The 23,625-nt window shown below is 44.7% G+C and overlaps 1 protein-coding gene across 1 annotated transcript in view; it reads left to right on the top strand.

The window, feature by feature from the left end:
* The first annotated feature begins 2,475 nt into the window (after nt 1-2,475).
* The window catches only part of LOC120045336 (carbonic anhydrase-related protein 10), a 296,604-nt gene continuing 275,454 nt past the window's right edge, over nt 2,476-23,625 (top strand). The window contains exons 1-2 of the mRNA XM_038990216.1: nt 2,476-2,479; nt 2,939-3,013. Of these exons, the coding sequence (XP_038846144.1) occupies nt 2,476-2,479; nt 2,939-3,013 (79 nt within the window). The remainder of the gene's footprint in view (nt 2,480-2,938; nt 3,014-23,625) is intronic.

Here is a 23,625-nt window from a genome sequence, read left to right as displayed (position 1 = left end):
TGTAATCAATCTGGCTTTAGACCTAAACACAGTACTATTACGGCCACTGTACGTGTTGTAAATTATATTACTAATGCCCTAGATAATAGAAAGTACTGTGCCGCCTTGTTCATAGATTTATCTAAAGCTTTTGACACTGTAGACCATGCGATACTTTTGGGTAAGCTGTCGTCGATAGGACTGGGACTGGATGCCTGTCGTTGGTTTCATGACTATCTAAAGGATAGAAGTCAGGCTGTTAGAGTCGACTGCATCCAGTCAGAGCCATTGGAGTTGGTTAAAGGGGTCCCACAAGGTTCTATACTTGGTCCATTACTGTTCACATTCTCTACATAAACAATATCGGTGATGAGATAAGAAAGTGTCAAATTCATTTATATGCTGATGACACTGTCATGTACTCTATCGCTTCAACGGCTGACCAGGCATTATCACTATTGGAGACAGATTTGAAGATATTACAAGGGTCTTTTATACAGCTGAAACTCGTTTTAAATGCAAAGAAAACACATTTTATGATTTTTAATAGGTTCAAAAAGTTGGTTTAAAATACACTTGCACTTACGAGCTTAGATGGTTCTCGAATTAATCAGGTCTCTGCATATAAATACTTAGGGATATGGTTGGATGATAAACTGTCTTTTAAAATGCATATTGATGAACTTTGTAAACGGCTAACTCTCAAGCTAGGCTTCCTCTATAGGAACAGGACCTGCTTGTCCTCTACAAATAGAAGACAAATTCTGCAAGCTACTTTTATGTCTGTTATAGATTATGGGGATATTATTTACATGCATGCTACGGCAACAACATTTAAATCGCTGGATGCTACTTATCATTGCGCACTTAGGTTTATTACGGGTGCTAGCTACAGAACTCACCACTGTGTTTTATATCAAAATGTGGGTTGGACTTTGCTGTCCGTGAGACGAGAACAACATGATCTCGTGTTTGTCTATAAAGCACTTCTGAATAAGCTACCTTCTTATTTATCATCACTCATCAATATTAGAATTAGAATTCCTAAAACCAGGTCTCAACATGGATTACACTTGAGGCCCCTGCGATCTCCACAGAGTTGGGTATGGCTGCCTTTTCCTGTTACGCTCCTTGCCTATGGAATAGCCTGCAGACTTAACTTAAACTTGAGACTCTTGTCCCCCTTGCTCATTTTAAATATTTATTGGAGCATTTTTATTTTTGTATTGCTTGTAACTGTTTCAGGTAATGCAAGTTCTTGTGCTGTTAGTAGAATAACCTGTGTGTACATTAATGTTTTAAACTTTTTGTATTATCTGTGATCGTTTTGTTTGTCTTGTTTAGTTTTTTAAATCATTGTACCTAAACTGTATGTGTAAACATGTATATGCAGGGCCCAGCTGTAAAAGAGACCTTGGTCTCAGTCTGTGTTCCTTGTTGAAATAAAGGTATAATAATCCCACACTGTAGAAAATAGTAAAAATAAAGAAAAAGTATGAGAGAGAGAGTCGGTGTGTCCAAACTGTTGACTGGTACTGCAGGTATTCCACTTATCTAGGTGGGTGAGGGCAGTGTGCAATTGAGATTGCGTCGTCTATGGATCTGCTGGGGCGGTATACACATTGGAGTGGGTCAAGGGTGTCTGGGATGACAGAGTTGATGTTTGTCATAACCATCCTTTCAAAGTACTTCATGATTACAGATGTGAGAGCTACAGGGCGGTAGTCATTGTGGTATGAATCCTTGGAGTTCTTAGGAACAGGAATGATGATAGTCATTTTAAGACGTGGGGATTACAGACTGGGACAAGGAGACGTTGAAAATTACCTTGGATATGTCTGCCAGTTTATCTGCGCATGCTCTGAGAACGCACCCTGGAATACCGTCTATGGTGTGCGCGTGTATGTGTGAGTGTGTATTATGTGTATGTGCAAGTGTGTGTAGGATTTATAACCTGAGGATGTGTTTGTTCTCAGCCTGTCTTCAGGGAGGCCTCTAGCTGGGAAGGTTAGCAAGGTCGGCTAGAAAGGTGTTTGTTCTCAGCCTGTCTTCAGGGAGGCCTCTAGCTGGGAAGGTTAGCAAGGTCGGCTAGAAAGATGTTTGTTCTCAGCCTGTCTTCAGGGAGGCCTCTAGCTGGGAAGGTTAGCAAGGTCGGCTAGAAAGGTGTTTGTTCTCAGCCTGTCTTCAGGGAGGCCTCTAGCTGGGAAGGTTAGCAAGGTCGGCTAGAAAGGTGTTTGTTCTCAGCCTATCTTCAGGGAGGCCTCTAGCTGGGAAGGTTAGCAAGGTCGGCTAGAAAGGTGTTTGTTCTCAGCCTGTCTTCAGGGAGGCCTCTAGCTGGGAAGGTTAGCAAGGTCGGCTAGAAAGGTGTTTGTTCTCAGCCTGTCTTCAGGGAGGTCTCTAGCTGGGAAGGTTAGCAAGGTCGGCTAGAAAGGTGTTTGTTCTCAGCCTGTCTTCAGGGAGGCCTCTAGCTGGGAAGGTTAGCAAGGTCGGCTAGAAATGTGTTTGTTCTCAGCCTGTCTTCAGGGAGGCCTCTAGCTGGGAAGGTTAGCAAGGTCGGCTAGAAAGGTGTTTGTTCTCAGCCTGTCTTCAGGGAGGCCTCTAGCTGGGAAGGTTAGCAAGGTCGCTAGAAAGGTGTTTGTTCTCAGCCTGTCTTCAGGGAGGCCTCTAGCTGGGAAGGTTAGCAAGGTCGGCTAGAAAGGTGTTTGTTCTCAGCCTGTCTTCAGGGAGGCCTCTAGCTGGGAAGGTTAGCAAGGTCGGCTAGAAAGGTGTTTGTTCTCAGCCTGTCTTCAGGGAGGCCTCTAGCTGGGAAGGTTAGCAAGGTCGGCTAGAAAGGAAGGGGATCATAACAAAAACATCTCCTCGAAGGAGTCGGGGACGTGAACACCGGGAGCGAATATTGTCTTTCTTGTCTCAAATGAACGTTCAACTGATTGTTGTCTGTTTCCTGCCTCTCCGACAGCTCAGCCAAATGCACCTAAAATACATGATGGATGGTGGGCATACAAGGAGGTGGTTCAGGGGAGCTTCGTACCAGGTAAGAATCCCGATACTGTACTGTATACTGTTAAGACTGATGTTTATTTTCTATAAGGTTGAACGATAGGTTTTTTCTCCCCAGTGTGAAGTGTGAAGAACATTGCATTTTTTCTGTTTTCATACCTCGACTACCTTGCCAGTGGCGCTGTTTTTAATTCTTACAAGACTTTTGTTGCCCTTGTCGTCTAGCTGATGATGTTTTGTCGCTGATTGACTGGCAGGTTTACAAGGGCCTTTCTGTCTACCTCGTTCATTTCCTTCTATGTGTACCCGTCACGACAATTATTTCCCAAGATTGTATTTTTCTTCTGCTGAGCTGTTGAAGGCTTTTGATGACACTGCAGGTGTGTGTGTTGGCTTGCATGCAGATGTGTTTATTTAAATGAGTGCAGAGCTGAGATGATAAACCAACAACTACCCACACTGACATTACCTTCCTTTTACCCAAGCATTTTGTGTACGTCGGTCATTTTTGGTGATTTTGCTACACGATGTTTCTGTAGATTGTTCTGAAACCATTATTTGGTCAACAGTAATAGCCTATTCATTATGTTGATTCCTGCTATTATGTGAAAGTATCTGCTTGTTCCCATTTCGCTGTCGGCTGCTGTGTGAGCGAGCCACTCTCACTCCCTCTCACTGTGGAGGGAGTGATGCATTCTGAGGAGCACTAGCATATGGCTGTTGCCCTAAATGTAATTGCGGGAAAAAGACAGTTTATGAAGCAACTTCTGTTGTTCTAGTTACAGAGAGGAGAGTCACAGCTTTCTGTGAGTATATCATTTATTTTTCACTTAATGTTGAGTTCATGGCACCAATTTACAACCGGATTAGACTGTCGTATGATTTTGATTCGCCCGCGGAGAGGAGAGTCTGTCGTATGGTTTTGATTCGCCCGCGGAGAGGAGAGTCTGTCGTATGGTTTTGATTCGCCCGCGGAGAGGAGAGTCTGTCGTATGGTTTTGATTCGCCCGCGGAGAGGAGAGTCTGTCGTATGGTTTTGATTCGCCCGCGGAGAGGAGAGTCTGTCGTATGGTTTTGATTCGCCCGCAGAGAGGAGAGTCTGTCGTATGGTTATGATTCGCCCGCGGAGAGGAGAGTCTGTCGTATGGTTTTGATTCGCTCGCAGAGAGGAGAGTCTGTCGTATTGATTTGATTCGCCCGCGGAGAGGAGAGTCTGGAGTATGGTTTTGATTCGCCCGCGGAGAGGAGAGTTTGGAGTATGGTTTTGAATCGCCCGCGGAGAGGAGAGTCTGGAGTATGGTTTTGATTCACCCGCGGAGAGTCTGGAGTATGGTTTTGATTCGCTCGCGGAGAGGAGAGTCTGTCGTATGGTTTTGATTCGCCCGCAGAGAGGAGAGTCTGTCGTATGGTTTTGATTCGCCCGCGGAGAGGAGAGTCTGTCGTATGGTTTTGATTCGCCCGCGGAGAGGAGAGTCTGTCGTATGGTTTTGATTCGCCCGCGGAGAGGAGAGTCTGTCGTATGGTTTTGATTCGCTCGCGGAGAGGAGAGTCTGTTGTATGGTTTTGATTCGCCCGCAGAGAGGAGCAGAATACACCATTTGCAGTCATTAGACCTCATCAAGTAGCCTAGGACTATCACTGGAAAGTTTCTGTAGGACATTAGCCTACATTTACGGATAGATGAATCAAAAGTATTTTCAGTTCCCACTTCCTCAGGTGGTGAATAATATGGCTTACATGCACAAAGATGTCAGCAAATTCTCTAAAGAGCACAAATGAAATCTGATAATTCTGGATCATATTTTGACAGGTTGCACATCAACATGTCAGTAATGCGTTTTCTGGATATGTTGGATGAAATATCTTACTTTTTGAATCATAGTCTACCATCTCAGTTGTCTTTCGTTGCACTGAAAATAAGTTGGCTAGAGCGCTGCCACTAATAAAAAAAGATTATCGTTGTAATTATTGTTATCGAGCAAAATAGTTGCATTTATCACAATATGACTTCTTGTCCATATCTCCCAGCTTTAGCACCTCCCCACAAAATAATGTATTGTAATTTATTGTTATTGCAAAAAAAATGTCACCCAGCTCTAAGTGTATACATGGACATGTGTGGTGTGTGTGTGTGTGCGTGCATAATTAAGCATTTTCATGCTTTTTATTCCACCTGTAGGTGACCATGTCACACATTATTACAGCTGTTGACTGTCAGAGACTGAAGTGTGCTGTGTGTTTGTCAGAGACAAATGCTTTATGTTCAATATAATGTCAGCTCCTCTATCCTCACAGGCCTTCCTGCACCACTAACCACCCAGCAGCAGCTGGCACCGTTAATAAGCTAGTCATGATCCTCCTGAGCCAGGGAGGGGAGGAGGTAGAGTAATCAGACGCTTTACGTCCCTGTCTTGCCGGTCTCCGCCGCAGGGGAGGAGGTAGAGTAATCAGAAGTTTTACGTCCCTGTCTTGCCGGTCTCCGCCGCAGGGGAGGAGGTAGAGTAATCAGAAGTTTTACGTCCCTGTCTTGCCGGTCTCCGCCGCAGGGGAAGAGGTAATCAGACGTTTTACGTCCCTGTCTTGCCGGTCTCCGCCGCAGGGGAGGAGGTAGAGTAATCAGAAGTTTTACGTCCCTGTCTTGCCGGTCTCCGCCGCAGGGGAAGAGGTAATCAGACGTTTTACGTCCCTGTCTTGCCGGTCTCCGCCGCAGGGGAGGAGGTAGAGTAATCAGAAGTTTTACGTCCCTGTCTTGCCGGTCTCCGCCGCAGGGGAAGAGGTAATCAGACGTTTTACGTCCCTGTCTTGCCGGTCTCCGCCGCAGGGGAGGAGGTAGAGTAATCAGACGTTTTACGTCCCTGTCTTGCCGGTCTCCGCCGCAGGGGAGGAGGTAGAGTAATCAGAAGTTTTACGTCCCTGTCTTGCCGGTCTCCGCCGCAGGGGAGGAGGTAATCAGACGTTTTACGTCCCTGTCTTGCCGGTCTCCGCCAGAGAGGTGCTGATAGTAGCTGATAAAGAAGGAGACTTGAAAGAAGTGAAATTTACTGGGTAAAGAAAGGGAGCTAGGGAGCTAGGATGAGATAAGGAAGTGACATTTACTGGGTAAGAAAGGGAACTAGGGTGAGATAATGGAGTGAGATTTACTGGGTAAGAAACAGAGCTAGGGTGAGATAATGCTGAATTCGTTGATCATGCACTGTGGTTTTTATAACTAGGACTGCAGGGAGACTGGGCGGATTCGGTGGGTATTGTTTTAATGGATATGATTTTATCTTCTCAATTGTTGTCTTTTTTTAACGGATAAAATGGTAGCTATTAACGTTTTGTATACGGATTTGGTTTGACTAATTCCTCAGGATGTATTTTTATTTTATTTTTTATCATGTCTAGGGGCATGGAGATATTCTGTGTCTACTGTTACCCAACTGCAAGGCCTCACTAGTGGCACAGCGGTATAAGGCACTGCCGTGCTTGAGGCGTCACTGCAGATCCGGATTCAATCCCGGACTGTGTCGCAGTTGGGCGTGACCGGCGAGACCCATGAGGCAACGCACAATTGGCCCAGTGTCGTCAGGGTTAGGGGAGGTTTTGGCTGGCCGGGATGTCCTTGTCCCATCACGCTCTAGCGACTCCTTGTGGCGGGCCGGTTCCTCCAACACAATGGTGCGGCTGGCTTCCAGGTTAAGCGAGGAGTGTGTCAAAAAGCAGTGCGGCTTGAAAGGGTCGTGTTTCGGAGGACGCATGGCTCGCAACCTTCGCCTCTTCTGAGTCCGTAGGGGAGTTGCAGCGATGGGACAAGACTGTAACTACCAATTGGATATCATGAAATCTGGGGAGAAAAAGGGGTAAAAAAAATAAAGAAATAAACCCGCAAGACGTTGAGGGTCCTGGGTCCTGGGAAGGGTCCTGGGTCCTGGGAATCCACAGGGTATTTTTGGTTTGTTTAGTTTTTGACCATATGATTCTGTTAATGATTGCTAATGATTATTCATTGATTAGTTGCTTCAGGTTTGCTAGTGCTTGCTTGGTACAAAAATGCGCACTCTGATAGGTCCACTCCCCCGGACTAGAATTTTTGAACATTGCTGGAAAGTGTGCTCTTTGTAAGGTCATAAATGCTAACTTGATCCCATTTTTGTAGCCTTATGTCACATAACTGACCTTTGCAAATGATTGTGCCCTTTCTGAGCCCTTTTTGACCCCAATTAGCTTTAGCATTTCCAAAAGGTCAACAAGGACCATTAGTATCCCCTTCTCTGACTCTTTTTAATCGGCTTTGGGGAGAAGATTCTCCTAGCCACATATCTAGGATCAGCTCATCCTCCCTAGATCCTAATATTAATTATTAGAGTGCAGGGGAATACAAATCTGACCTTGGATCAGTGTGTAGGGTTTACTCCCTCCTATTCACTCAGTGTGCGGTCATCTTTTCAGAGAGCATTGAGATGCAGCTCTTACTGACACAGTATGGGTTAACTAAAGGTCATAGATCTTTAGCTTTGAGCATCATCCGGGGTCCTTCTAGGAAGCCTGGCCAAGGTATGGAGCTGTTTATCTGTTATTTATTGTTATGTGTTTATGTCCCCCCCCCCCTTTCACTTTGTCCCATTTCAGCAGATTATGTTGTCCTTTCTGCTGAAAGGTGATTTTAGAGAAGATAAAACCTTTGAAGAATAGCTGGTTGCTGTGAGTTAGGATAAGGGAGAGAGGGAGGGATGGAGGAGGGAAGGAGGGAGGGGGGCCTGGCAAGATCCAAAGCAGTGGTTGAACCACCTTGAGTTGTCATGCAGGGAGACAGAAAATGTGATGTGGATCTGGTAGCCTGTGGAGTATAGAGGGAGAGAAAGGGGGTTGCATAAAAGTGACTGGTTAACACTCACCCTCCGTCCATTAGTCATTATGACTGTCATTTCTATTCCTTCTCTGTCCTTCCACCCCCCTCTTTCTCCGCCCTCTATCTCTTTAAAATGTCCCTTGTCTGTCCTGCACCACTGGAGCAAGATGCAGGGTATATAGAGACTCGGCTGGCCTGGCTTCCTGCTGGTTGTCTCTCTGCTGTGTAGCTGGTAGGCGTCTGATGGCTCTCTGGTGTGAAGTGTTGTGTTGAGTGCTCCAGCCATGGACTAATGAGAGTGGAGATGGAGAGGACGGGGAGAGGGAAGAGAGAGGGACAAGAAGGGAGTGAGAGAGGGTGGGTGAGGGTGATAGGAAGAGACAAGGATGGGAAATGAAGTAGAGATGGAGAGATGGAGATGATTACTCACCACGAACTGGAAGAAGCTTTTTCCTTTAACGACTCTGACGAGAAAGATATACTGCTCTTCCGGGAACAGGCCCAGATCCCCGTCATTTGCTTGAAGAATATATAAAGGAAAAGAGGGCACAGATCTGGCTGCCTTTTGAGAATCCGTAGGCGAGCTAGTAAACTCCCACTGCAATCAATTCTACTTGCTAACATGCAATCATTGGAAAATAAAATGTATGAGATACAATTCCGATTATCTGTAATATCTTATGTTTCACCGAGTCGTGGCTGAACGACGACACAGATAATATAGAGCTGGAGGGATTTTCAATGCACCGGCAGAACAGAGAAGCTATGTCTGGTAAGATGAAGGGTGGGGGTGTGTGTCTTTTTGTCAATATCAGCTGGAGCGATGTCTAATATTAAAGAATTCTCGAGGTATTGCTCGCCTGAGGTAGTACCTTATGATAAGCTGTAGACCACACTATCTACCAAGAGATTTCTCATCTATATTATTCGTAGCCATCTATTTACCACCACAGACCGATGCTGGCGCTAAGACCGCTCTCAACCAACTCTATATGGCCATAAGCAAACAAGAAAATGCTCACCCAGATCCCACGCTCCTAGTGGCCGGGATCTTTAATGCAGGTAAACTTAAATCCGTTTTATAACATTTTTACCAGCATGTCACATGTGCAACCAGAGGTGAAAGAACTCTAGACCACCTTCACTCCACACACAGAGATGCATACAATGCTCCTTACAAGCAAAATCTAAAGCAGGAAGTGCCAGACACTCGCTCAATATGTAAGTGGTCAGGTGACGCGGAGGCTACGCTACAGGGCTATTTTGCTAGCACAGACTGGAACATGTTCCAGGATTCATCCAATGGCATTGAGGAGTATACCCCCTCAGTAATCGGCTTCATCAATAAGTGCATCGACGACGTCGTCCCCAAAGTGACCGTACGTAGATATCCCAACCAGAAGCTATGGATTACAAGCAACATCAGCATCAAGCTAAAGGCTAGAGCGTCCGCTTTCAAGGAGCGGGACAATCCGGACGACTGTAAGAAATCCCGCTATGCCCTCAGACGAACCATCAAACAAGCAAAGCGTCAATACTGGATTAAGATTGAATCCTACTACACCGGCTCTGACGCTCGTCGAATGTGGCAGGGCTTGAAAACTATTACGACTACAAAGGGAAACCCAGACGCGAGCTGCCCAGTGACGCAAGCCTACTAGATGAGCGGAATGCCTCTTATGCTGGCTTTGAGGCAAGCAAAACTGACACATGCACGAGAAGCACTAGCTGTTCTGGATGACTGTATGATAATGCTCTCGGTAGCCGATGTGAGTAAGACCTTTAAACAGGTCAACATTCACAAAGCTGCGGGGCCAGATGGATTACCAGGATGTGAACTCAAAGCATGCGCGGACCAACTGGCAAGTGTCTTCACTGACATGTTCAACCTCTCCCTGACTGAGTCTGTAATGCCTACATGTTTGAAGCATACCACCATAGTCCCTGTGCCCAAGGAAGCGAAGTTAACCTGCCTAAATTATTACCATCAACAGCATCCTCCTGGATACCCTAGACCCACTCCAATTTGCATACCGCCCCAACAGATCCACAGATGACGCAATCTCAATTGCACTCCCCACTGACCTTTCCCACCTGAACAAAAGGAACACCTATGTGAGAATGCTGTTCATTGACTACAGCGCAGCGTTCAACACCAAAGTGCCCACGTAGCTCATCACTAAGCTAAGGTACCTGGGGCTAAACACCTCCCTCTGCAACTGGATCCTGGACTTCCTGACGGGCCGCTCCCAGGTGGTAAGGGTAGGCAACAACACGTTTGCCACGCTGATCCTCAACACTAGGGCACCTCAGGGGTGTGTACTTAGTCTCCTCCTGTTCTCGTTGTTCACCCACGACTGCGTGGTCAAACATGACTCCAACACCATCACTAAGTTTGCTGACGACACAACAGTGGTTGGCCTGATCACCGACAACGATGAGACGGCCTATAGGGAGGAGGTCAGAGAACTGGCAGTGTAGTGCCAGGACAACATCCTCTCCCTCAATGCAAGCAAGACAAAGGAGCTGATCGTGGACTACAGGAAAAGGCAGGTCGAACAAGGCCCCATTAACATCAACGGGGCTGTAGTGGAGCGGGTCGAGAGTTCAAGTTCCTTGGTGTCCACATCACCAACAATCTATCAAGGTCCAAACACACCAAGACAGTTGTGAAGAGGGCAGACTGAAAAGATTTGGCATGGGTCCCCAGATTGTCGTGGAAAATTGCAAGATTATGTTATAATGCTTGTATTACATTATAATGGTTGTTTTATTCGACATAATGGAGAATTATGTTAACTATTATGTGTGTGTTCCACTGAGGATGGGCCTCTATGAGATAGCACTAACAGAGGAGATTTACGATGTCTTTGGGTGATAAAACCTAAAGAGCATTCCAGATTGGATGAGGTAATGGTTCTGTGCTATGAAGTACCAGGAACGAGATTAGAACCTCGTCTTATGGACCAAACTGAGCGATAACTGAGCGAATGTTATCTGGCTATTGGATACTCCTTTCTCAATTATAAAGTACCTTTGTGAAGAGTTCCTAAGATCTGTGGTTCGTTATGTAGGTTGAGAGGGGTGTATCTTGGCTATAAAAGATCTTTGTAATATTCTGTAGTCACTTCTAATGGTTCATTAGAAATGGTGCATCATTGAAAGTCAAATTGCAATTGCAAAGCTCTTATTATTTAAGATGTAGTTTAAGTGTAACTCTGACTGGTGTGTGAAGTTTGTAACTCTCCTAATTTGGTAAAGCAGAAATATGCCACCACAAGATCCTCAAAAAGTTCTACAGCTGCACCATCGAGAGCATCCTGACCGGTTGCATCACCGCCTGGTATGGCAACTGCTCGTCATCTGACCGTAAGGCGCTACAGAGGGTAGTGCGTACGGCCCAGTACATCCCTGGGGCCAAGCTTCCTGCAATCCAGTAGTTCTCAGAGGAAAGCCCATAAAATTGTCAGACACTCCAGTCACCCAAGTCAGACAGTTTTCTCTGCTACCGCACGGCAAGCGGTACCGGAGCAGCAAATCTAGGACCAAAAGGCTCCATAACAGCTTCTATCCCCAAGCCATAAGATTGCTGAACAACTAATCAAATGGCCACCTGACTATTACATTGACCCCCCCTTCCATTTGTTTTGTACACTGCTGCTACTCGCTGTTTATTATCTTTGCATAGTCACTTCACCCCTACCTACATGTGCAAATTACCTCCAACCTGTACCCCCGCACACTGACTCGGTACCGGTACCCCATGTATATAGCCTCGTTATTGTTATGTCATTGTGTTACTTTTAATTATTTATTACTTTAGTTTATTTGGTAAATATTTTCTTAACTCTTCTTGAACTACACTGTTGGTTAAGGGCTTGTAAGTACGCATTTCACGGTAAGGTCTACACGTGACAAATAAAGTTTTCATTTGATTTGATGCTTGGAAGACAGCTCTCCTTAGCTGAATAAGAGCAAACGTGAGGTACAATCAAACACATTACCAGCTGTAGACAGAAACAAACAGTAAGATGTCAGTATGGTTGTTGACGTGTCAAACAGTAAGATGTCAGTATGGTTGTTGTAGTGTCAAACAGTAAGATGTCAGTATGGTTGTTGACGTGTCAAACAGTAAGATGTCAGTATGGTTGTTGACGTGTCAAACAGTAAGTTGTCAGTATGGTTGTTGACGTGTCAAACAGTAAGATGTCAGTATGGTTGTTGACGTGTCAAACAGTAAGATGTCAGGTGTTATGGTTGTTGACGTGTCAAACAGTAAGATGTCAGTATGGTTGTTGACGTGTCAAACAGTAAGATGTCAGTATGGTTGTTGACGTGTCAAACAGTAAGATGTCAGTATGGTTGTTGACGTGTCAAACAGTAAGATGTCAGTATGGTTGTTGACGTGTCAAACAGTAAGATGTCAGTATGGTTGTTGACGTGTCAAACAGTAAGATGTCAGTATGGTTGTTGACGTGTCAAACAGTAAGATGTCAGTATGGTTGTTGACGTGTCAAACAGTAAGTTGTCAGTATGGTTGTTGTAGTGTCAAACAGTAAGATGTCAGTATGGTTGTTGACGTGTCAAACAGTAAGATGTCAGTATGGTTGTTGACGTGTCAAACAGTAAGATGTCAGTATGGTTGTTGACGTGTCAAACAGTAAGATGTCAGTATGGTTGTTGACGTGTCAAACAGTAAGATGTCAGTATGGTTGTTGACGTGTCAAACAGTAAGATGTCAGTATGGTTGTTGACGTGTCAAACAGTAAGTTGTCAGTATGGTTGTTGACGTGTCAAACAGTAAGATGTCAGTATGGTTGTTGACGTGTTAAACAGTAAGATGTCAGTATGGTTGTTGATGTGTCAAACAGTAAGATGTCAGTATGGTTGTTGACGTGTCAAACAGTAAGTTGTCAGTATGGTTGTTGACGTGTCAAACAGTAAGTTGTCAGTATGGTTGTTGACGTGTCAAACAGTAAGATGTCAGTATGGTTGTTGACGTGTCAAACAGTAAGATGTCAGTATGGTTGTTGACGTGTCAAACAGTAAGATGTCGACATTTAAGGCTCTCGAGAGGAGCAGCAGTCTAAGGCACTGCAAATCAGTGCTAGAGGCATCACTACAGACCCTGGTTTGATCCTGGACTGTATCACAATTGCCCATGATCGGGAGTCCCATAGGGCGTTGCACAATTGACCCAGCGTCTTCCGGATTAGGGAAGGGTTTGGCCGATGTTGGGGTGTGCTCCTTGTTCCTTGTCAATCATTTGCTTATTGGTGAAATCAATAATCAGACAATATCTTTCAGTAAATCAATCAACAAACCTTTATTAATGCAATTGCAGACAGAAGTTGACAACGGGAACATAGCACGCATGTTTTAGAGTAAGTTCTGCAAAATAGGAAAGGCTCCAAGTTGCTTTAATATGCTTGCCCTAGTGATGTAACTGCCTACGTCAACACCTTCTACTCATGAGACCAAGCCCATGCATATACAGTTATACAAACTTGCAGGAGAGAACAATAGTTCCAGTGTTTTCTAAGGGCTTAGCAGTAATTTTCCACTCCCCAAGTTGCTTTATAGGGGTATGTCTGACTTGTCTCTCATCTCTTTCACTCCGATGCTGGGTTCTGTGTCTGTTAATCACTTTTATCTTTAAGGCGCTTTCTCACAGACACCCTGTTTTGACTGCAATAACTCACACATCTCTCAGACCGTTTCTTATAAGAAGCAGAGACTAGAAAAGAACTGTGGAACAATATTTAACCTTATAATGCATATATATATATTGCTAATCTGTAGTCCAGGACCCTATAGATGTAGTGGGGGAGGGTCTTATAGCCCTTCCCCTTCTATTAATACAACATAAGCATAATCAATTATTATAATACATCAAACATGAGCTAAATGTCTTCAACTTATCAAGTAAGATCCTGACACCAGCCCACCTTAGTGTTGTCAATAAGGAGTTATCATTTGTACCTACAACATACATGACTGACTTTGACGTCCAGATAGATCTATTCAAGTTTTTCCGTAATCTGAAATTGCGTGAGATCTTTGATAAGAGTGAAACTTAAATGACTCCACTTGAAATGTCATCCTCAGTCAGATATACACATAGGTCTACCACGTTAATCAATAGACTCACCTGCCCTACCGTGAGTCATTCAGAAGATGGAGCCATCAATCAAGCTGAGGGACCTGAGAACTCTGAGAGATCCACATTTAGGGAAAAAAGTTCATTTGTACCTCCCCCCAAACGTAATGCCTCCATAGAGACCTTGTGCAGGATTGTTGAAAATGATGTAGGTGACTTACTGAAAGACAAACAGAAACACAAACCCCATGATAATCTGAGTAGAGACGAGAGAATGGCTCTTAAGAACAGTCAGATCTTTCCATTATCATAAAAACATGTGACAAAGGAGGAGGAAATTGTATACAAAACAAATGTGACTGTGTGAATGAATGTCACCGACAACCATCTAAAGGTGACTTCTATCGCAAACTGAATTATGACCCTACCCTAGAGTTCCAGCACAATATCACATCCACAGTGGAAAGTTGTTTGGAATCAGGACAAATTACCCCAAAAAGAATTAGAATTTCTATGTGTTAAATTTCCTAAGATACCAACTTTTTATTCAGTCGCTAAATTACACAAACAAGTGTCTCCTCCTCCAGGTAGACCCATTTTAGCAGCAGTCGACTCTGTGACATCCAACATTTTCTAAGTATGTGGATCACCACATTAAACCGTTGGTTGAGAATCTCCCATCTTATGTCAAAGACACTAGTCACGTGCTCTCATTGATAGAGGGCTAAGGAAGGATACCACCCTGCTTGCAGGCACTGCAGCTCTTCCTTCAGCAGAGAGACTCTACCCTTGCTCCATCCAATGATTGCCCCTTGCAACTCGCTGAACTGGTATTATCCAATAACTACTTCATCTGTGAGTCAGACTTTTTGCTTCATATTCGGGGTGTAGCCACGGGTTCCCCTTTCCCCCAACTATGCAAACCTGTATGTGGGACAATTTGAGGAAGCACGCATTTACAAAACAGAGACACAGCCCTACTTTTTAAAAATCGTTCTATGGAAGATACATAGAGTTGAAGTCGGAAGTTTACATACACTTAGGTTGGAGTCATCAAAACTCGTTTTTCAACCACTCCACAAATGTATTGTTAACAAACTATAGTTTTGGCAAGTCGGTTAGGACATCTACTGTGTAGATGACACAAGTAATTTTTCCAACAATTGTTTACAGACAGATTATTTTACTTATAATTCATTGTATCACAATTCCAGTGGGTCAGAAGTTTACATACACTAAGTTGACTGTGCCTTTAAACAGCTTGGGAAATTCCATAAAATGACATCATGGCTTTAGACGCTTCTGATAGGCTAATTGACATAATTTGAGTCATTTGGATGTGTACCTGTGGATGTATTTCAAGGTCTACCTTCAAACCCAGTGCCTCTTTCCTTGACATCATGAGAAAATCAAAAGAAATCAGCCAAAAAATTGTAGACCTCCACGAGTCTGGTGTTTCCTTGGGAGAAATTTCCAAATGCCTGAAGGTACCATGTTCATCTGTACAAACAATAGTACGGAAATATAAATACCATGGGACCACGCAGTTGTCATATGGCTCAGGAAGGAGACGTGTTCTGTCTCTTAGAGAGGAACGTACTTTGGTGCGAAAAGTGCAAATCAATCCCAGAACAACAGCAAAGGACCTTGTGAAGATGCTGGAGGAAACAGGTACAAAACTATCTACTGTATATCCACAGTAAAACGAGTCCTATATCGACATAACTTGAAAGGCATCTCAGCAAGGAAGAAGCCACTGCTCCAAAACCACCACAAAAAAAGCCAGACTACGGTTTGCAACTGCACATGGGGACAAAGATTGTACTTTTTGGAGAACTGGCCTCTGGTCTGATGAAACAAAAATAGAACTGTTTGGCCATAATGACCATCGTTATGTTTGGAGGAAAAAGGGGGAGGCTTGCAAGCTGAAAAACAGCATTCCAACCGTGAAGCACGGGGGTGGCAGCATCATATTGTGGGGTGCTTTGCTGCAGCAGGGACTAGTGCACTTCACAAAATAGATGGCATCATGAGGAAGGGAAAGTATGTGGATATATTGAAGCAACATCTCAAGACATCAGTCAGGAAGTTAAAGCTTGGTTGCAAATGGGTCTTCCAAATGGACAATGACCCCAAGCATACTTCCAAAGTTGTGGCAAAATGGCTTAAGGACAACAAAGTCAAGGTATTGGAGTGGCCATCACAAAGCCCTGACCTCAATCTACAAACCTGACTCAGTTACACCAGCTCTGTCAGGAGGAATGGGCCAATATTCACCCAACTTATTGTGGGAAGACTACCTGACACGTTTGACCCAAGTTAAACAATTTAAAGGCAATGCTACCAAATACTAATTGAGTGTATGATAACTTCTGACCCACTGAGAATGTGATGAAAGAAATGAAAGCTGAAATAAATCATTCTCTCTACTATTATTTAGACATTTCACATTCTTAAAAGAAAGTGGTGATCCTAACTGACCTAAGACCGGGCATTTTTACTATGATTAAATGTCAGGGATTGTGAAAAACTGAGTTTAAATGTATTTGGCTAAGGTGTATGTAAACTTCTGACTTCAACTGTAGATGATGTCTTTGTGCTCTGGGAAGGAAGTCAGCAGGAACTAAATTAATTCTAAACTCTGTTAAATGAGAGCTCTGAATATCTCAAATTCACCATGCAGACTGATGAGAGAAAAATAAACTTCCTGAACTTATGGAGCATCAAGGAGAATGATGCATTACACACAGACTTATACACAAAGCCCACAGACCGCAATACCTTGCTATGTGTGGATAGTATGCATCCTTTTCCCCTCAAGAATGGTCTACCATATAGCCAGTTATGCAGGGTTAAACGAATCTGTGGCCACCAGACAGATTTTGACAGCAAAGCTAAGAAAGTGGCAGATACATTCAAAATGAGAGGCTACAAGGACAAAACTCTTGAAGCTGCAATGATGAAAATATATAAAAAACCAAGACAGAAATTGCTAAAAACCAAATAAGAAAAACAACGCAAAACAGTGTTTTGCACTAAGTACACCAAGTGTTCAGAGAAAATTAAAGCAATCCTGAAAAAGCACTGGCATATTCTGCAATCAGGAAAAACAAATGCACACCTCTTCAAGGAACCCCCACTGGTGGTCTGTAAGCGTGGTCGCAATATTGAAGATATTGGTGAGATCTGACATGCCCCCTGAGCCCACTCAGACACTCTTGACACCCATTGCAAATGGGAACTACAAATGTGGCTCATGCGCACAGTGCAAAAGCACTACAAAAACATCCTTCTTCAGACACCAACATACAGGTCGAAAATTCCCTGTTAGGGATATCATCTCATGCAAGACAAAGAGAGTAATCGAACTCATTAAAAGTTCATGTGGGTAAGCCTACATAGGACAAACGAAAAGACAATTAAAAAAAAGCATAGCTGAACACCGCAGCTCAACCAGGGGTAAGAACGTTGAGCATCCAGTAGCAGCTCACTTTGTTGAAGCTAACCATCCTATCTCCTCCCTCAAATACACAGGTATTGAGCATGTTGCTCTACCAAGGAGAGGAGGTAACATGGAGATCCTACTACTACAGAGCAAGGCTTACTGGATATCCTATTTAAAAACATTGACCCCTAGTGGTCTGAATATTGACTTTGATCTCAGGCCCTTCTCATTATCTGTGAACAGGTCTTGTAAATGAATGTATTCTTTCTACAGCTTATCGGGGTACACACAATATGTTCCCCGTTGATGATGCTTAGCCCCCTAACACATATCCTGAGGCTGCATTTAATGTAGCCAGGGATTTTAACAAGGCTAATCTGATAACAAGGCTCCCCAAATTCTATCAGCATATTGATTGTGCTACCAGGGTGGGCAAAACCCTAGACCACTGTTATTCTAACTTCCGCGATGCATAGAAGGCCCTCCCCCGCCCTCCCTTCTGAAAAGCTGACCACGACTCCATTTTGTTGCTCCCAGCCTATAGACAGAAACTAAAACAGGAAGCACCCGCGCTCAGGTCTGTTCAACGCTGGTCCGACCAATCAGATCCCACGCTTTAAGATTGCTTCGATCACATGGACTGGGATATGTTCCGCATTGCGGCGAACAACAACATTGACGAATACGCTGATTCGGTGTGCGAGTTCATTAACAAGTGCATCGGTGATGTTGTACCCACAGAGTCTATTAAAACATTCCCCAACCAGAAACCGTGGATTGTTGGCAGCAATCGCGCAAAACTGAACCCGCGAACCACTGCTTTTAATCAGGGCAAGGTGACCGGAAACATGACCAAATACAATCAGTGTAGCTATTCCCTCGCAAGGCAATCGAACTAGCTAAGCGTCAGTACAGAGACAAAGTGGATTCGCAATTCAACGGCTCAAACATGAGATGTATGTGACAGGGTTTACAGTCATTCACGGACTACAAAAGAAAAACCAGCCCCGTCTCGGACCAGGATGTCTTGCTCCCAGACAGACTAAATAACTTTTTTGCTCGCTTTGAGGACAATACAGTGCCACTGACATGGCCCGCTACCAAAACCTGCGGGCTCTCCTTCACTGTAGCCAACGTGAGTAAAACATTTAAACATGTTAACCCTCGCAAGGCTGCAGGCCCAGACGGCACCCCCGGCCGCGTCCTCAGAGCATGCGCAGACCAGCTGGCTGGTGTGTTTACAGACATATTCAATCAATCCTTATCCCAGTCTGCTGTCCCCACATGCTTCAAGAGGGCCACCATTGCTCCTGTTCCCAAGAAAGCTAAGGTAACTGAGCTAAATAACTACCGCCCTGTAGCACTCACTTCCGTCATCATGAAGTGCATTGAGAGACTAGTCAAGGACCATATCACCTTCACCCTACATGATACCCTACCTGACACCCTAGACCCACTCCAATTTGCTTACCGCCCCAATAGGTCCACAGACGACGCAATCGCCATCACACTGCACACTGCCCTAACCCATCTGGATAAGAGGAATACCTATGTAAGAATGCTGTTCATCGATTACAGCTCAGCATTTAACACCATAGTACCCTCCAAACTCGTCATTAAGCTCGAGACCCTGGGTCTCGACCCTGCCCTGTGCAACTGGGTCCTGGACTTCCTGACGGGCCGTCCCCAGGTGGTGAGGGTAGGTAACAACATCTCCACCCCGCTGATCCTCAACACTGGGTCCCCACAAGGGTGCGTTCTCAGCCCTCTCCTGTACTTCCTGTTCACCCACGACTGCGTGGCCATGCACGCCGCCAACTCAATCATCAAGTTTGCAGACAACACTACAGTGGTAGGCTTGATTACCAACAACGGCGAGACGGCCTACAGGGAGGAGGTGAGGGCCCTCGGAGTGTGGTGTCAGGAAAATAACCTCACACTCCATGTCAACAAAACAAAGGAGATGATCGTGGACTTCAGGAAACAGCAGAGGGAGCAGCCCCCTATCTACATTGACGGGACAGTAGTGGAGAGGGTGGAGAGTTTTAAGTTCCTCGGCGTACACATCACAGACAAACTGAAATGGTCCACCCACACAGACAGCGTGGTGAAGAAGGCTCAGCAGCGCCTCTTCAACCTCAGGAGGCTGAAGAAATTCGGCTTGTCACCAAAAGCACTCACAAACTTTTACAGATGCACAATCGAGAGCATCCTGTCTGGCTGTATCACCGCCTGGTACGGTAACTGCTCCGCCCACAACCGTAAGGCTCTCCAGAGGGTAGTGAGGTCTGCACAACGTATCACCGCGGGCAAACTACCTGCCCTCCAGGACACCTACACCACCCGATGTCACAGGAAGGCCAAAAAGATCATCAAGGACAACAACCACCCGAGCCACTACCTGTTCACCCCGCTATCATCCAGAAGGCGAGGTCTGTACAGGTGCATCAAAGCTGGGCCCGAGAGACTGAAAAACAGCTTCTATCTCAAGGCCATCAGACTGCTAAACAGCCATCACTAACATTGAGTGGCTGCTGCCAACATACTGACTCAACTCCAGCCACTTTAATAATGGAAAAATTGATGTAATCAATTTATCACTAGCCACTTTATATAATGTTTATATACCCTACATAACTCATCTCATATGTATATACTAAACGCTATACAATCTACTGCATCTTGCCTCTTGATGTAATGTATCTCTAGCCACTTTAAACAATGCCACTTCATATAATGTTTTCATACCCTACATTACTCATCTCATATGTATATACTGTACTCTATAACATCTACTGCATCTTGCCTATGCCGTTCGGCCATCACTCATTTATATATTTTTATGTACATATTCGTATTCATTCCTTTACACTTGTGTGTATAAGGTAGTTGTTGTGAAATTGTTAGGTTATATTACTTGTTAGATATTACTGCATGGTCGGAACTAGAAGCACAAGCATTTCGCTACACTCGCATTAACATCTGCTAACCATGTGTATGTGACAAATACATTTTATTTGATTTGATTGTTGATTTATTATGCATTATGTTTGAACCAAAAGATTACATGCACATTTTTTGTTTAAATTGGAAATATTTAAATATATAGGTGAAATTAAATTTAACAATAATGTATGTTGATGCTAATGTTATGCTAATAATAACAATGGCATAATTTATTCAAAGGCTGTGGGCTATTGTCTTTTAACAGTTTTGCTCAAATCATTCCGATCAACCTAGCAATTATGACACACCCCTCACTATTGTCATTGGTTGCACTAATTGCACTGTTTGTCTACATAACCTGGTTCAAGCATTTATGACATCACCCTGAAGAAGGCACCGTGATGCCAAAACGTTGGTGTTTTTTGACCCAATAAATTACTGGGAGTTTATATATATATATATAGAGTGCAACTCTCTTTATCGTCATAGCTTCCAGTTTATTCCCCCATTAGTCAGCAGCTCTACACTAAATGATTTTCACTGAGTGTGCACCAGATCATGTTTTTTATTGAAGTGTCTTCACTGTCTTCTTTTGCTACACAGTTGATGATAATTCAGCGTTCCACTCTCCGTTTTCTTCTCTCTCTAAAAGTCGTGTTTAATATCCACTTCGGTTTCCAACAATCACAGTATAAGCTTTCATTTTCATTGGTTAACAAATTAGAGGTTTCTCCAGCAGGACTGGAGTCTCGCCACTCAGAGACAAGTAGGATTCATCAATTACAGGTTTTCTGAGCTACAGTGTCTGTGTCCAAAACCCTTTCAAGACTTTTAACGTAATACTTCCGTTAAGCCTCTTCAGAATCTCTGGCCGCTGCTAATTGTCAGGTATATATTTTGTGTGTGTGTGTGTGTGTGTGTGTCTGGCAGGCAGCGAGTGCTTCTCCGAGTGACAGTCTCTGATCGAAACCCAATTAAACAACACAGAGATGATCCACGAGGGTGCAGCCAATTTGCAACCTGCACTTTATTGGGGGAAAATTGATATCCAATAGCACTTTGCCAGCTTGTTTCTGCTACAGAGGCACTAGAAGGACTAGCAAAGGGACAATTTGCATTAAACATCCTTGGAGATAAGACAGTATTGGAGGAACCATGATGGGCTGTTTTGATTGGATGAGTTTGGGGCGATGGGTTGTTTTGGCTGGACCAATAGATGGAGTGATTGGATCAGTAGATGGAATTTTGCATTATGATTGGTTTCTGTGTTTTTATTAAATCCGTACAAGGCGTTCGGCTGTGGAGCATTATGACCCATTGAGTTGTGATGATGATGGGGAAGTGACTGCCAGGCTGCCAGCACTGGGCTCTAGAGGGATGTCCGTGAGAGTTAAGCTACTGCCAAAACAGATAGAGTCGAGATGCGAAGGAAGACTGTGGGTGCTGGTAGATGTTAGTTTAGGACTACTAAAGTAAACATATTAATGTGTGATCTAGAACGGTGTACATTATGTCTCTACTAATGGACTGGTCATTTCTTACAGTATAATTAATACTCATCTCGGTTAACCCAGAACTACAGTCGCAATGGTCAGATGCTAGATTTAGTTCTGGATCCATACGTGTTCAGAGAAGAAATGGAATGATCGGAACCAGAACAATAAGCTAAACCCTCTCTCTTTTGAAGTTTCCGGCAAGTCTATGGGCCAAATTTCCCCTCCCCTTCTGAAATGCGAAAGATACTAACACCTGCGAGATCGTGATTTGTCCAAATAACCAGTGACGAAAGAACCAAGCACCGGAACTAATGCTGCTGTTTATTTCACTCACCTTGTTGTATCATGACAGATCTACGGTACAATTTCTGTTTGTCCACGCGAGATTAAATGAATACCTGGTCGATTCAGTATCACTATGTTGTATCAATAAGCATAGAGTTAGATGATTTATAGCTTTTGGTAATAGCCAGATGTCTCTACTGGTGACTGTTGCTGTCAGTCAAATTAAATATATGTGGATTATACAGTATGAGATTGTTATGCATTATGCTTCTCTGTTATCCTAATCTGCTGTCTCAGCCTGTCTCTGCCGCCTCAGCCTGTCAACCTGTCTCTGCTGCCTTAGCCTGTCAGCCTGTCTCTGCTGTCTCAGCCTGTCAGCCTGTCTCTGCTGTCTCAGCCTGTCAGCCTGTCTCTGCTGTCTCAGCCTGTCCGCCTGTCTCTGCTGTCTCAGCCTGTCCGCCTGTCTCTGCTGTCTCAGCCTGTCCGCCTGTCTCTGCTGTCTCAGCCTGTCCGCCTGTCTCCGCCTCTCTGCTGCCTCAGCATGTCAGCCTGTCTCAGCCTGTCTCAGCCTGTCAGCCTGTCCCTGCTGTCTCAGCCTATCTCTGCTGTCTCAGCATGTCAGCCTGTCTCAGCCTGTCAGCCTGTCCCTGCTGTCTCAGCCTGTCAGCTTGTCTCTGCTGCCTCAGCCTGTCAGCATGTTTCTGCTGTCTCAGCCTGTCTCTGCTGTCTCAACCTGTCAGCCTGCCAGCCTGTCTCTGCTGTCTGAGCCTGTCAGCCTGCCTCTGCTGTCTCTGCTGTCTCAGCTTGTCAGCCTGTCTCTGCTGTCTCAGCCTCTCTGCTGTCTCAGCCTGTCTCAGCCTGTCAGCCTGTCTCAGCCTGTCAGCCTGTCTCAGCCTGTCAGCCTGTCTCATCCTGTCAGCCTGTCTCTGCTGTCTCAGCCTGTCAGCCTGCCTCTGCTGTCTCAGCCTGTCTCTGCTGTCTCAGCATGTCAGCCTGTCTCAGCCTGTCAGCCTGTCTCTGCTGTCTCAGCCTGTCAGCCTGTCTCAGCCTGTCAGCCTGTCTCTGCTGTCTCAGCCTGTCAGCCTGTCTCTGCTGTCTCAGCCTGTCAGCCTGTCTCTGCTGTCTCAGCCTGTCTCTGCTATCTCAGCCTGTCTCTGCTGTCTCAGCCTGTCAGCCTGTCTCTGCTGTCTCAGCCTGTCAGCCTGCCTCTGCTGCTTTGTCTCTAATGACTGTGTTTGTGCCAATCAAACCAGGCGGTGTGTGTTGCCTGTATCCAATGACGTCGAATGATTTAAGATGCACAGTTGTCACGACTTCCAAGGCAGCCCAAACAGATCAACACACACACAAGCGCCGTGAATGCACACATGCCTTTACACACACACGCAAAGAAGTGTACACACACGTACGTGCACAGAGATTGGCAAAGCCACAGAGGGTGGAAGAAGTCCATAGTAAGCTCCTCCTCTCTAATGTAAAATATATTGAGGGAAACACACGCTCTGATAGACCCACACATATCTCAGACCCAAACAAAGATGGT

The sequence above is a fragment of the Salvelinus namaycush genome, chromosome 4 (genome assembly GCF_016432855.1).
Source record: "Salvelinus namaycush isolate Seneca chromosome 4, SaNama_1.0, whole genome shotgun sequence".
In the NCBI taxonomy this organism is placed as follows: domain Eukaryota; kingdom Metazoa; phylum Chordata; class Actinopteri; order Salmoniformes; family Salmonidae; genus Salvelinus; species Salvelinus namaycush.
Note: the sequence above shows the minus strand (reverse complement) of the source record. Positions and strands in the feature narration are given on the sequence as shown.